Raw genomic sequence first — 15,600 nt, 5'->3', positions numbered from 1 at the left:
ATTATAAGATGAGTGGGTGTGATTTAAGACTGTCTCTTATCGGCTATCAGCATTTTTAACGGCAGCACGGCTACACACGCACACACACTCACACGCACACACAACTACACACACACACACACACACACGAAAACACACCAAACAGGACAACACCATGTTGTCCAGGCATAATAAATGAATGTGGATGTTAGTGGGAACATAAAACAAAAGTAATTAACGGGAGCTGAAGGGCCCCAAAGCTCAGAGCAGTTGATTAATGATTCCTTTCAGTGCACAGGGCTCAAGTACACTGGTGAATCCTAACGAGATGAGACACAGAGCGAGAGAGAGGGAGAGGAGGGGGTGAACAGCTATGTCACTGAACTGTCCACCTCCACTAGTGCCGACAATGTCCACCTGGATGAAAACTGTCTCCAGCTGGGAAGGGACGGTGGGGGGGGGGGGCGGGCTCAAGAGCTCAAGAGCCTGTCTGTCAATCACACACTTTCGCAGCTGTGTCATCAGGTAACACATTCACACGCTGCTAACTTAAATGTTAAATTCCTGCACTTGTATTTTTTACTTTCTCATCAACATAGGAAATGTTCTGTTCACTGTTTACCAACTCATTGCCATTTTATGTTTTTAGGTTCCCTCAATGTTCATAATGCGGGAGGTTTTTTACCAGAAGACTTAATTTTCTGCAAGGGTCTCATCCTCTTCAACTAAACAGGTTAAACACGGATGATGTATACAAATGGATGACCTGACAGCTCCCCAAAAGTGAAGCTCAATCATCTTGATCGCCTCAGTTATGAAAGAGGATGAGACATGGAAAACATTTAAAAGTCAAGGTACAAATAAATGGTTCTCAATGACAGTGTTTCAGTCATTTAGGTACCGTGGCTCCACACCATGATCACTACTGTGAAAACCAAATTACGTAGACAGTGCAATATGGTGGTACCGGTATCTGAGATAATTCATGTAATAACAGAGGAAGTGGAGACATGTTTCCCAGCTTTATATAGAGTCTACGTGGCATAAACAGGACGTATAGAGGGGCTTTTTGCTCCGCTAATTCTATGATAAAGTCAGATGGAGACGTTTGATGACTAAAAGGACATTGAAGGATATAGTTAGAATGTGCTAAGATAACAAAAAGGTGACGATGACTAAAAACAGTGTGGAACGGTTGAGTTAGCATAAATGGATAGGCATGGATACGTGGTATAGGGAAATACTGGAGAGAAAGTAGGTTTTAAACTCTACAGTACAAATGAATGTTGTATGCTACATATCAAACATCTGACTGTATATTTGAGCGCTCAGTGTGTTAACAAATCTTCACCTGAGCTCTCGAGTCCACAAATAAATGAATATCCTTAGCATTCGTCTCCATAGGTTTGAAAATCACTGAGGTGCATCCTCTCGTGAAAGTGAGAATAGATGTTCCATGTTCCACCTGTATTGCTGAAACACCCAGATAATACCTTCACTGCAAACTCCTGGGCAAACAAAAAGAGACCGTCTCTTACAAACACTAGAAGTCCCATCCTGTTAGGAAAAGCAGAAATCAAGACTCCACGCAGTAATGACGGTGCTGGGAGCTGCTGACCTCAGCATGCAATTAGATGCAGACTGCAGGCTGAATGGCATCTCGTCTGGGGGAATTGTGGGATTAGGTGTGTGTGTGTGTGTGTGTGTGTGTGTGTGTGTGTGTGTGTGTGTGTGTGTGTTTGTGTGTGTGGGAGAGAATGTGAGAACTTGTGAAGAAGAGGGAGACAGCAAAACAGGTTGTGTGCTGTGAAAATAGCTCCCGACCGACTCGTAATGCATTTCTCTTGCTCATAATTGGATTTTAAAAATACATGGAGGAGCCCTTTTTTATGTGGTAGCAGGTTGACTCCTGATGCCTTCCACTCCCTCTGTCTTGTGGTGTCTCTCTTTCTCTGGAGCTCTTTGTTCTCCTGTGATGCCATCTCTGCACACACTCACTGTATCACCCCCCTCAGTCTTTCCTCTCGCTGTTTCACTTTCATTCGGCCTCCTACTTGGACATGCCCTCTTCTCTTTTATATTTTATTGTGGCTTTTTGCTTGGAAATAGAACAAGGAAAGCAAAATATCGATTGCTGCCACCACATACAGGGGGTAGATGAAGATGTCAATTTATTGTACCAAGAGAGACGAGAGTTGGACAAAGGGAGGTGGCAACATGCTGTTTTTAGGTAGTTGGAGCAGACAACGCTCATGCTGGACATTCAATCTCAGGGCGTTTTCATATTAGTTACGATTGCTTCGAACCCAGAGTACAACACGCACCTCGACTCACCATTAGTAAGGTTGCTCTATCTACACACTCTGATACAGTAGGTAGTGGTTTGCCATGGTTGGTTTGTAACCTGTAAAGTCTAATTAACTATGCAACATTTGTTTAGGTTGTGGCTCTCGGGTAGAAAAGCAGAATTGGATGTACACTCCCACGTGTAAATACCGTAGACTGTACGTTTACGTTACGTTTAATATAATTTAAAATCAAACTTAGTAAAAAAAAAAAAAAGGAATTTGAACAAACATAAGCGTGATAAGAACTGTACTGCTATCAGCAACCAGGGGGCAATCAAGATGACTTGGCTTCACGTTTGTTGTCCTGTCCTATTTTTATAGTCTATGGTAAATACCATTGATTTAAGTGTGTAGAGTGTAGTTGTGATCGTATGTAATTAGACGCATAAATACGGATACTTGAATTCCTTCAATAGACCAGAGGTCCTTTCATGGCCATGTTAGAACAGGACAGCTAAATATTTATCACATCATACTCTATACAGCATTACACTTGTGATTTTAGGTTCAGTAATCTTTATGGCTGATGTGAACCATACTGCAAAACTCAAGAACCATACCTAAGACCACCTCTGGAAGCAAAGCACGGTGCGGTTTGTTTATCCCACTAACCGAAGGAACTAGATAATGACATCAAGTGTATTCAGGCTCCAGGGGAGAAAGCACCTTTATTTGCTTTTACAGTAACAGCATGGAGGGCCTCTGAGGAACACAAGCTCTAGTGCTTTGCAGTCTACAGTTTTAAATTCTTGTTTTGGGATATTTTATTGGAATATTTTGTGTAGTTGCTGCAGTCTCATGACTGTCATGGCCTAGTTCTTCCATCTTTGTAGCAATGCGAAAAGCCATTAAGCACACTTTTGTAACAGCAAGGAAATTTTTTTTTATTTCCAGGCCTGTTTCTTTTTTAAACAATTTACCTGATTCCTCTGCTTTCTGTGTTTAACTACCTCCCTCCTGTTGAGAATTTGAGTGCATCCAAACAACAGTGATAATAAGCTAGTGTGTGTGTGTGTGTGTATTTGTAGAAGTAGAGGTGATTGGTACATGTGTGATAATGTTCAGAGACCTCAAGTGGTCAATGTCAATGTCAATGGGAAGTTTCCCCCCTAATTAACAGTTCCATATTAAATCGGATTAATATGTTTTTATCAACCGGCTAGGTACCACAAGCTTTTAAGGTAGCAGCAATTAAACCTCTAATTAAAAAGCCCATTATTTTGGCCCCTCCCTCCACTGTGAGGGACCTTGGAGTTATGTTTGACCAGGACATGTCCTTTGACCCACATATAAAACAAGTCTCTAGGACAGCTTTCTTCCACCACAATATATTGAAAATTAGGAACATCCTGTCTCAGAAGGATGCTGTGAAACTCGCCCATGCATTTGTTACCTCTAGACTGGATTACTGTAATTCTTTATTGTCAGGATGTCACAGTAAGTCTGTGAAAAGCCTCCAGCTGGTACAAAAGGCTGCAGCACGAGTGCTGACAGGAACTAGAAAGAGAGATTAAATCACTCCTGTCTTAGCCTCCCTGCATTGGCTCCCTGTAAAATTCAGAATATAATTCAAGCTCCTGCTCCTCACATAAATAACCCTTAACAATCAAGCCCTTTCATATATCAAAGTGCTCATGACACCATATCATCCAAATATATCACTCCGCTCCCAAACCACAGGCTCTCTTGTGGTTCCAAGAATCTGTAACAATATAACAGGAGGTGGAGCCTTCAGCCACCAGGCTCCTCTCCTGTGGAACCAGCTCCCACTCTGGGTTCTGGAGGAAGAAACCATCTCTACATTAAAGGTTAAATTAAAATGTTCCTTTTCAATAAAGCCCTAAAGTTAGTGCTGGATGAGGTGAGTCCTCCTGAACCATTCCTTGGTTTTGCTGCTATAGTTCTAGACTGCTGCAGAAATTCCCATCATGCATTTAGCTCCCTTCTCTCTGTCTCTCTGTCCCCCCCACACAACAATTATTATTTTCTTTATATTAACAATAATACATATTAATCAATTATTATATAAATTGTTTCTGCTATCATTAATACAATTTTTACACTCTTATTGTTTGCATTATAACTAGTCAGAGCCGAAACCTGATGGTGCATACGTGTTACTGGTCTCTCTCTCCTCTCTTCCCCCCTCCTCCCCCTCCCCCTATCACCTCTTTTCCACCCCATCTCTCCCAGCCTCCCCATTTTTCCCTGCTCACAACAACCGGTCGAGGAAGAGGTTGCCCACATTGAGTCTGGTTCTGCTCGAGAGTCATATGTGTTTGACATATTGTTATGGTCATTTAGCTGGATGCAGATCAGTGGAGGGAGAAAGTGTGTGAGGTGTGTAGGTGTGACAAGCGGAGTGAGTTACACTCAGACATCTCGGCAGAGACGTGAAAACCAAATTATAATAGCCAATAAAACTCCTTCTCAGCCAGGAAAATTGCTGACATACACACATCTATAAACACACACCTGATACACACGTAAATATACTTGACCAAAGAAGCACACACACTGGGTGGTGCTGTGTAAGTATAATCAGTTGTGAGCACAAGTTGTGCAGCACCAACTCGTCTTGCACATTCATGTCAGTAGACGTGGCCGTTCGTGGTTTAATCATTGGGTTTCTAGCCTCTGAAAGAAGTCTTCACGACAGAAACCAACTAGGAGCGAAAAAAATAGAACATATATGAAGAGCTGTCAAAAAATGAAGTACTAACAATGGAGAAGAGGCCAAAGAAGAAAAACAGCAACCAACAGCTTTGTCTACAAAGTACAGCGTGGGAGGTTCGACAGGTAAATGCTTAGTAGAACTGCAGTGAAGCACAACTGAAGCTTTTTGTAAACACACACAACAGATACACAAACACGTATTTTCTTTCACAACAAACACACACACACACAGACACAACTATATACTGCAAAAGCAACACACAGTGAGAACATGGATATACACTCATTCTTTCTCACACACACACACTCACTTGTGTTTCCTGAGCGAGAGCCCCATGTGTTGCCTCATCTGCTGCAGGCCGTGGTAGTCCGTGTAGATGAGGTCAAAGGGCAACGGGCCAGTGAGTGGGCAACTGCCTCTGCCTGGAGGCACTCCGAGAAACCTGCAACACACATACAAGTGAATCAGTTTAGACAAGCAGAGGAGCATGACAGAGAAGAGCGAAGGTTCACTCTAAAAACAACTGTGAGCTCACAAGCTGCGCCTCAGCCTGCTGAGCTACCCGAGCATCCGAGCGTTCATTATTAACTCACACAAAAACATTTTGGTTTTATTTAGAAAACAAAATGGGAATGAGAGGGTTAACAAACAGTAGTGTTAGCTGAACTCTGTCCAAACAAGTTTCACAACATTGGTCTTTCAGAGGTCGAGCTGATCCCAACAGAGGTCATGTAAATATATATTTGAAGCGTAAGTGCAGGGGTTTTTCATGTTTCTCAAATGTCCATGAATCAAAGAAATGGAAAAGGAGAGGAGTCGGTTTCTACCAGTTTATGGTTGATCCCTGTGATCCTGAGTCCTATTGATGCAGAGTTCAGAGTCTACGGTCCACATTTTCTTTCATCCCTCCTGCTGAGCAAAAACCATGTAAAAGAGGTTTTACAGCATATTTGATTTACACGTGGCAGTATGATTAAGCTTCTTTATTAAAATACAGACCTCAGGTTTGACAATGTCTAATTGGACTGCACTTTATGTACTGTAATTCCCTGATAATATTATTTCTTTCTGTTCTGCTGCAATTGTCAGCATTTGCCTCATTTGTGTTGTATGCTACTGCATAATTTTCTAACTACTGCACTGAAGTGTAAAACATCCAAAAATGTGTTAACAGTATTTAATTAATTGTTGTACCACAGTGATTGGAACTGCGTAACGTTAACTTGATACCGCAAGGCTTTAATGAGTAGTAGAACATTATTAAATCCTGCACAGTGACTTTCTATCAGCACTACATTATATTGCATGAAAGCATTTGAACTCATGATTCAAAGATTAATTGTCGAAACCATGTTTAATGCATATTAGTTAAATGATAAGAAAACATGTATTTTTGTGTGTAGTGTTGAGACTTGTCTGATTGTCCATTGGTTGGTACGTCCCTTTGGTGCAGATGTAGATGGGTTTTCATGACATTTGATACAGAGATTCATGGAAATCAGAAGATAGATCCTCATGACTTATGAGATAATGATCTCACTTTTCATCTGGTGCCAAGAGGAGATCACATTTCATCTAATATTTACATTTTCACTTAAAGGTGCAGAAGGTAAAAATTTACACAAATTATTGTTGTCACATTTGCTAAAACCGTCACTATGATCTGACAGGAGTACGCACGGCAATATTAGGGAAATTCTTTCCCCTTCTGGCTGCACTTGTAATGAAGTTTGGAAGGGTGAAATGCTTCTGTTTCTAAACCACCAATCACTGCTCATGCACAAGTTTAGAAATCATATCTACCTGCTTAACATCCTAATGATTTGAGAGTACTAAATAGGGGGGGAAATAAATTATGCCAGCAAGAAGAGAGATGCAATTATTTGAAATATTAAGAGCCTTAATATCTAGATGTGATGAATGAAATGATCCTTAATAAATGTTCCAGTTATCTGGAAAACAACAACTGCAGAATTGCATAAGCAGAAGAAGTGCGTCGTTAGCATCAGCAGTGATGGCTGACAAAGAGCTGCAGCTACAGAGACTGAACTTCATCAGCAGAAAACCAGGTTTGACTGACACCTGATCTGTGACAGGTGCATCTGTGGAAAAGACAACACAGCTGAAAGACCCTAGCACTAAATATAGAAACTGATGAGAACAAAGTATGCTTGTTTTGAAATTCCCCTTGAAGAAATCAAAACCCCTGAACCTCGAGCTGAAACACTCAACCTGCTGAGCCACACAACAATATAAGACAAGTGTTTTGTATGAAAATGAACCATAGTAGGTGCATTAAAAACTAGATAGTAAACTCAATGGAGCACATACCTCCACACAGGTCTAACATTCCCCTTAAATGCAATTGCGCCACACAAAATTGCACACACTCATAAATGTCAGTCCCCTAAAAAGAGAATGGGGGAAGACATGCAGCAAAGTGCCGGGTTGGAACTGATCCCTCAGGAGGACTGAGGCCTCCATATGTTGGTGATCTGTGCTACCAGGTGAGATAGCAGCACCCTATTGGAGATTTTTCAACAAGATCCATGTGAAATTGGTGAAAATGTCAATAACCTGCATTGCGGTATTATGGGTATGAAAACAACCAAACCTTTGTCTGGATCCGCACAAAATTTCAATGGGTTATTACTCGGCCAATGTCCCATGCTTCCACCAAGTGTCGAGGAAATCATGACAGTATTTTATGTATAATCCTACTGGCAACCACCTTGGTTATAGTTATTATAAACGGCAGCCAGTATGTCCCTCAAAAAACAAACAAGTTGATGTGAACTAAACAAATGGCCATTGATGTTTGCGGTCTTGCTTGCCTTGAGCTTTTCATATCAAAGTTAAAAATCTATTTCCCTGGAGAGTCAAACACTTAAAAGGTGTTTTTGACTGAAGGTTAAATTAAAAAGTGTGTTTGTTGATCAGATTGCATCGTGTGGGTAATGCTAAGTTCAATCAAAGTCAAGCCAGGGGGCAGCGAGGAGGCCTCTGGCAGAAAAAATAATTCAAACAAACAGGATGAAAAGAGCTGAATTTGAAAAGACCTGCCTGCATCGTAGCTTACAGCAGCAACAACAGATGGTCGATGGATGAGATGAGAGAAAAAAGAGAGAGATAGAGTTATATCCAATGTGCTGAGTGTGTGTGTGTGTGTGAGACAACGGTGTATATGTGTGTGTGTGTGTGTGAGTGATCTATACCTGCTGTGTTGTGAAATCTGCCACAGACACACTTACAAATAATATTTGTAAGTGTGTGTGGTGTACTGTGCCTGGCCACACATCCTTGTTTGACTCAGTTTCAACTTCAATGAATTGACTGAGGGCTATTCTGCTGCCATGCTGACAGACCTGCTATTGGATATCTGACCTGTGAGTGGTCTGCTAGCTCTTATTCCTGTGGCAGATGAGGCCAAAGGCTAATGGAGACTGTAATGCAATTCGTACCCCCAGTGAATTTTATTTTGCTATGCTAGATTTACAATGGAGTCTTTTTGGCTGCACTGCTTATCCAAAGGGTCATTAGATATTGTTGTGAAGCAGCTCTACTGGCAGCTGCTAACCACCATCACTCAGCAGTGGAAACACTCATATGGAAGAGTTTGGTGCTAAAAGTGAAAAATTAAAAAAGGTGCTATAGTGTAAAACCAGCTACTGCAGCATGAGGCTTCTACGTAGGGGAATCTTTTAGCAATGGATTTTAAGCAGTTATCTTATTACCTCCCTAAAGAAGGTTTTACTTTAGTCTGTTTGTTTTCAGCAAGATTACTCAAAAACTACTCAGCCCATTTCCATGAAATCTTGTATAGCAATGAAGCCAGACCCTAAGTTAGTAGCATTTTGGAATCTGGATTAGGGGGTGGATCCTGGATAATTTTTTTTACTTTCTTTAACATTGCAAGTTTTTCAACATTTTCATTGAATTCTCAGAGATTCATTCATGGATCTTTATGAATAAAATCATGTGTGTGTACAATTCGTTGGACTTCATGGAGCGATGTGCTTTACTTAGTGCCATTCTAGTTAGTGCCATTTGTTCATTGTGTGTTCAGTCGATTTGCAAATATGACAATTTGTCTTACATTTAATCCAGAATATTCTGAGCAACATATTATGGAATAGCTTGATGGGATCTCAAGTGAGAACTTTGCCTGCAAGAGGTTGCCTCTCATTACTCTTATTTCCATTAGTGATACAATGTATAGGAGAGGCCCTCTTACCCAATGTATTCAATGAGAACCTAACACATTTCAGGGGATGTGAAGGAATAGCTAGTTTTCTTCAGCATTCTTCAGAGATGATAAAGACCTTTTACATAAAACCTGAATGAATCTGGTCCTAAAGCTCAACACAGCTACACAGAGCTTCAAACTCATTCATTTTAATTGTTAATTAACTCTTTTCTTACAAACCTTTGGACAAACTACTTACACGTGTGCTTACTAGACCTCACAATGAAGATTTTGTATTTAACTGCATGATACTTTCTTCAAAGCCTTAGATTATTAACTGATTGTGCAAAGCTAGAGAAAGTTAAGTTATTTTGTATTTCCAACTCTTTCAGAATGAGAGTCTAGCTCGAGCCATGCCTGTTGTCAAAAGTGACTAACACTGTAAATACAAGTAAAAATCGAACCTTCTTTTGTGTTATATTGTGGTTTAGTTGAGATTTGCAACAATTTGATTCGTATAATACGTATAAAACACAAAAATATCTTAAATGTCCGCAACGTAAACTAGCACAATAGCAGTGAAGATTCAAATCAAACTCTGTCCCAATGGAGGTGAATCCTGACAAAAAACTATTTTTTGGATGTTTTTTACGATCTTACATCTATGACAGTTTGTTTATGTGGACGCTATGTTTACAGTTGGTACATTACTGTGTATAGTAGATAGATATTATTGACAAGGAAATACATTTGTGAGTCTTTGAGTTTCTTTATAGTCCGACAGCTTGACATTTACTCTCATCAACGTTTCGAATAACAAACCCATTCAGGCATTCACATAAACACACAGTTGGTGTTCCATCAAAAGCACATAACGCCATTATCCATGATGATTGCTGTACCATCTCTGGTTATTCTTAGAGGAAAGCCAGTGATAACACAACATGTATAATCGTTTTAGTAACAGTGTTGGAGCTCGGTCAGTCCTTCTGTTTTCCTGCATCAGTCGTCCGTCTGTCTGTCTCTCTGTCAAAGCGAGAAGGGGAACAATGAGACCAGTGAGAAAGGGTTTGGCTTATTGTAGTTTTGTTAACTGAGATTCAAAAGAACAAGAGAAAGAAAAACAAATAAATAAAAAGGCAGATTGTGATGTACCAACAGCTTAGAAAACAGCAGTATGGCAGAATAGAATTAGCTGCTCAGGTTCAGGCTTTTCATCAGCAATGGCTTTTCAGTCGACCAGCAGCCTTGAGAGAAACAGATTTGTTGTTACTGAAATAGTCTAATGTACTTTTCCATTTGTAAAGGAATACCGAAGGTCATTTTTCTGAATGATACAACATTGAATGCTCAATCTCTCAAAGGTGGATTTTGTTCAACAAAGCCAAACTCGACAAGGTGCCCATGGAGAGAGGCTTGTACAGAACAAACACCTTGCATGGGAAAACTCAAATACAGAAAAACTATTGTAATATTCCAAAGGTAGGTATGGAATATTGTGTGTTCCATATGTGATCAGTAATTTTTCTCTGCTGCTGAATGTGGTAAATTTTCGGAGCATGTGGTGTTGATGGTCACCTGCTAGGGCTGCTCGATTAATCGAAAGTTAATCGTGATTACGATTATGGGGTCAAACGAACTCCAAACTACTATAATCGAGTTGAAACGATTATTTGCCATTTTTTTCCGAAAGAGACGTGCATGCCCAATTCAGTCCTTCCCCCAAACCATTCAGCGGCCCAGCTGACTGGCACTCATTCTCAAGAAGCAGTAAAGGGATGGGGCGAGTTGTGTGTGTGGTGACCGGCGGTGAAAAAAACAGTGCTATTGAAAAAGCAGGGAGGGCAGCAGCAGACCATGTAGCGGCCGCGCCGCGCTCCCGCCTGGCTGTTCAGACCGGTCAGACCGGACCCGCATTTCTCCGCGCCGGTCAGTCGGTCATAGAGTGTTAGGGTTGCCATCATTAAGGGTTTGAATAACCGGGCACCGATATTCTGGTTTCACGGAGGAATTAGACAAGCAGCCGTCATCTGTGTTTACCGGAACCGGAAGTGATTAAAAAAATAAAGCATAGACTTCAGAATAAGGGCACATATTAATAATCGTTTAAATAATCGTGATTTTGCTATTTTCCAAAATAACCGTGATTATGATTTTTTCCATAATCGAGCAGCCGTATCACCTACTGAGAGAAAAGTTTGTAGTATGCCCTGTGATCATGTGAGCAGCGCTACTGAACACTAGTGACTTGTATTGGACAGTGATACGATGAGCTAGCTGGTTAGCATGTTAACTTTGGTATAAGCTAAAAAGTGTTGGAAAACATTGGATTTGCTGTCCACTGCTGGACATGTGAAGAATTGGTGAGTTTGGAACAAATCCCAGTAGACATTGGGCGAGATGATGGGTACAACCTGGACTGATGAATTAATCTCAATGGGTTTACCTTTTTTCTGTCGAGGGGTTAAAGCAACTCAGCCGTTTAGCGACTTCAGTCAGCACAAATGTTGATGCGATAAAATGGATGATAGGGAGTTATGGAGAAAACCTGATCAATAAAGAAGATTACAGGTCAATCCATAATAATGACTGTGATATTACAGAATTCAATTATACATTTCACACCTAATATGCAGCAGGTTTGGTGTTTTAAGAGGCAAAGAAGAATATTGCAGTCTTTGCTGAATTACTTAGCCACTAAGAATAAAATGTTTGTGGAAGTTAAGGGCTAGCAAAATCAATGCGGGAACTTTCACAGATAAATCTATCCGAGCGAAGTGTGCACGTTGACATCCAGCTACAATGTTTAAGTATTTATATCTTCATGTGTGTTGCTGCACTTTGCATATGTGCGTGTGTGTGCGTGTGCTGTCTGTTAATGTGTTTGTGCATGTGTGTAACTGAACGTTTGCCAGATTTTCATTCCCTGGGTGAAGTCAGAGGTGGATGTGTGTGTCCCTCAGTGGCCCATACACACAGTATGGCAGCCGTCCCAGTCGCAATCCCAGTGCCATGCAATGCCACACAGGAGTCCAATTACCCAATGCTCCCTTGACTCCTCGCTGGCATCCATCCACACGCAGACACACGCACATACATTTTTACTTCTATCTTAGTGAGGACACTCATTGACATAATACATTACCTAGCTCCTTAGCCTAACCTTAACCATCCAATCTAAATGCCTAACCCCAACACTAACCTAATTCTAGCCCTAACAGTAAAAAAAACAAGCCCATTGCAAAAGTGAGGACCAGTCAAAATGTGCTCACTTTCCAAAAATGTCCTCACTCTGAAGGGGCTATGTTTCAAATGGTCCTCACTATGATATAAGTACTGACACACCCACACACCCACAAAGACATACACACAGAGAGTCTTGCAGAAAAACATTGCTGCTCGTGTGTTTGTTGACGGTGTCACACTGTCTGAAAGTGATGTGCCACGGTCCAGTGATCACAAAACCTTTGAGCAGGGCAATGTCCACTCTTGACAGAACAAAACCTGGCCCAACAGGAAATACAAGTACATGTGTAGGACGTGGAAAAAAGCAGGTCTTCCACTGCACTCATTAATCAAACTGAAGTGTTTTGGTGGTTGTACAAGAAGACAACGGATGAGAGGAGGTATTTTACAACCGTGATGCTCTGTCTGTGCTGACCTGCTTCCTCAGACATATCCTAAATATAATATTTGTTTATTACATGTTATGCTATAGGTTTTAAAATATGATTCATTATTATATTGTTGTTCAAATCAATTCATCATTATTAGAAAACAAAAAGAAGCTTTTCCACTTTTACAGCTTTGTACACTTTGATTTTATGAGTGATTTCTGCTCTATATTTGCATAAATAAGAAGGTTTTTATATTTATATCATAATAAGCTATATGAACTCTGATGATCATGGGAAAAAAGGATACAGTTTAAACGTCTACGTTGACATTACCTCCCTTTATGTATGATATTATTATCATCCTCAGAAATCTGGACTTCTGATTAGACCCCGGTCTTGTCAAAAGGATATTTGCTCTTGCACGTTTAATATTATTGTTACGAATTTTTCTATTAAACCCTTTCAACAGTTTTCTCCCTGCATCCTGGTTTTAGCACTTTGACCTGATTCTGCTGCAAATCCTTACAACTCTGCTCAAGCTCAGTGTACGAACATTATGTTACCAAGAGAAATGCTGCATGTGTGTGTTTGCAATTGTGTGCATGTGTGTGTAATTGTCGCTGGTTATGCTATAAACGGTAGCTATTCCCTTCAATACCATCTGATTGAATTGATTTCCTGAGAAGCAATTTAGCGGTCGCACAAAAGCCCAGTTTGAAATAACACACAATGCGTTACTTGAGGAGAACTAATGACTGTCATCTTGCCCATATGGATTGTGAGGTACCTCTGTGTGTCTTGATTCTTGGTAAAGTCTCTTATTCCTGCTCCTTGGTCTCCAGTCACTGTAAGTTGATGCATAGATTAATGCCACAACAACTATCTTACTATTCCTATCGTGTGTGTTTGTGTGTGTGTGTGTGTGTATGTATCTTAATATGTAAAAAATTTTAATTAAAAAAGTAAATACTCTGTTACCAGGGCCTGCCCAAATCTTTTTTATTGGTCCTAACAATGATTTAGGCACCACATATAATATTATTGATGTTTGACCGTTTTAACATTATACAGTGTTGTTAACTCATGCATTGTTCATTTCATTAGTTTTAGCCATGTTGCTTTGACTTCGGAATTCATAACACCAGAAATGTTATTTAACCATTCATTAAACATAACAATGCAGGTTTATATGATTACAATGACATAATTAAAATTGAACTTAGTTTTTTTATGCTTACTGCTCATGTTATAAGTCAATCATTCACTAGCCCCTAAATCTAACCTGCCCTAGCCCATAGCACCAAGTTTTGCAGATTTTCCACCAAAAGTCTAAGAACTGCTCGTATGTGGACTTCTCGTCCTGAAATGGGAGTAGTATACCGCCTGCAGCTGCCTCCAGGATTCACACATAAGCGGATCAAGCTGCTGTTGCACAAGTTTGCCATCATGTTACGCTGATAAACTTTAACCAAATTCAACTCAGCGACTTTAAAAGGCAGACACATTTTTTGATGTTCCCCTATGCAACACCAAGGCAACATTTTCAAGACAGTTTTTTCTGGTTTAACAATTACATTTTTGCATGACCCTCCTTTAAAATCGTTAGGTATGTAAGCACCTAAACTTTTCCCTCAAAGCTTTATGCTAAAATCTTGGAAACCAGTTGTGATGAAGGTTACACGCAGCTCTATTTCACACCATCTTTAATCTCTGAAGGTGCTTTCCTGGTTGGACCACTCTCCTGGATGGACTTACAAGTGATTACCATATTGTTCTCTATATTAGTTTTATTTGCCGGCAGCGTGAGGATTTAGAATCGTTCATGTATAATGCATTTGCAGATAATTCTCTGCCGTTCAGGTAGCACGACGTCAAAACAAAAATATTGTTGTTATGAGGTTATAATGTTAATCAACATTGTTGTTTTGCCTCTGAAATAAGAATAGAATAAGAAATGTGGTTGTCCTGGAATGTCCAGTAGATGGTTTACATTTGTTGTGAATAATTAAAGCAAAATGTGGAAACAAATATGAGATTGAAATACAGTGACAAACATTGAATGTCAAAATATTTGCATAATGTTGATGCGTAAAAGAGATGAACCTGCCAGAGCAGTTTTTTGTTCTTTTAAAGATCTCAACCAGAAGGTATTTATGAGCATTTCCTTTTAAAATACAGCGTTAACCAGTAAAAACAGCAAATATGAAGTGAAACAGGCCTCAGAAAAATCTAGATTTATGTGGATCTGATGCCAAACATGACCATCAGTGTGTTGTGATAAGTTTACAGGACACACACTCACTGTCTCAGCTGCTGCCTGCTAACCCTCCTCACTGCTTATCTGACAGACGGGCTGCTGAACCCGTCTCGCCCTCTGTCAGTCAGTCAGGGCAGGGGGCGACTTCATCTGACAGCACTGATTGAATTGCCCTTCAACTTTTGTGTCGGGCACACACACCCACACAGCCACACCCCCCACACACACTAAATGCAATAACTCACAAACTCCCATCACCTACCGTTCATATGTTTTCTCAGTGTTGTATACAGAGAACACATCCTCACCTGCAGTGACACATCACCAAATGATTGGTATGTGACACACAAACATACACACACACACTCTCACACACACACACACACACACACACACACACGGAACATAATCATAGACTTGTGTAATCACCCGTTTCCACATTAGCGTTTGATTGCAGCAAGGGGATGGCAATCTATATTGGCAACGTTTCTCCTACACACGCTCACACACACACACCGCTCAACAAAATCTTTTAC

General features: G+C 40.4%; 1 protein-coding gene across 3 annotated transcripts in view; it reads right to left on the bottom strand.

Annotated features, from left to right (window-relative positions):
• LOC128437299 (alpha-1,6-mannosylglycoprotein 6-beta-N-acetylglucosaminyltransferase B) overlaps window positions 1-15,600 on the bottom strand; it is a 106,910-nt gene that overhangs the window by 19,945 nt on the left and 71,365 nt on the right. For all 3 annotated transcript variants that reach the window (XM_053419390.1, XM_053419392.1, XM_053419391.1), the window contains exon 9: window positions 5,315-5,446. In XM_053419390.1, coding sequence (XP_053275365.1) covers window positions 5,315-5,446 — 132 coding nt within the window. The remainder of the gene's footprint in view (window positions 1-5,314; window positions 5,447-15,600) is intronic.

This window comes from Pleuronectes platessa, chromosome 3 (assembly GCF_947347685.1).
Source record: "Pleuronectes platessa chromosome 3, fPlePla1.1, whole genome shotgun sequence".
NCBI lineage: Eukaryota > Metazoa > Chordata > Actinopteri > Pleuronectiformes > Pleuronectidae > Pleuronectes > Pleuronectes platessa.
The sequence above is the reverse complement of the archived record's forward strand: the minus strand, read 5'-3'. Positions and strand labels throughout refer to the sequence as shown.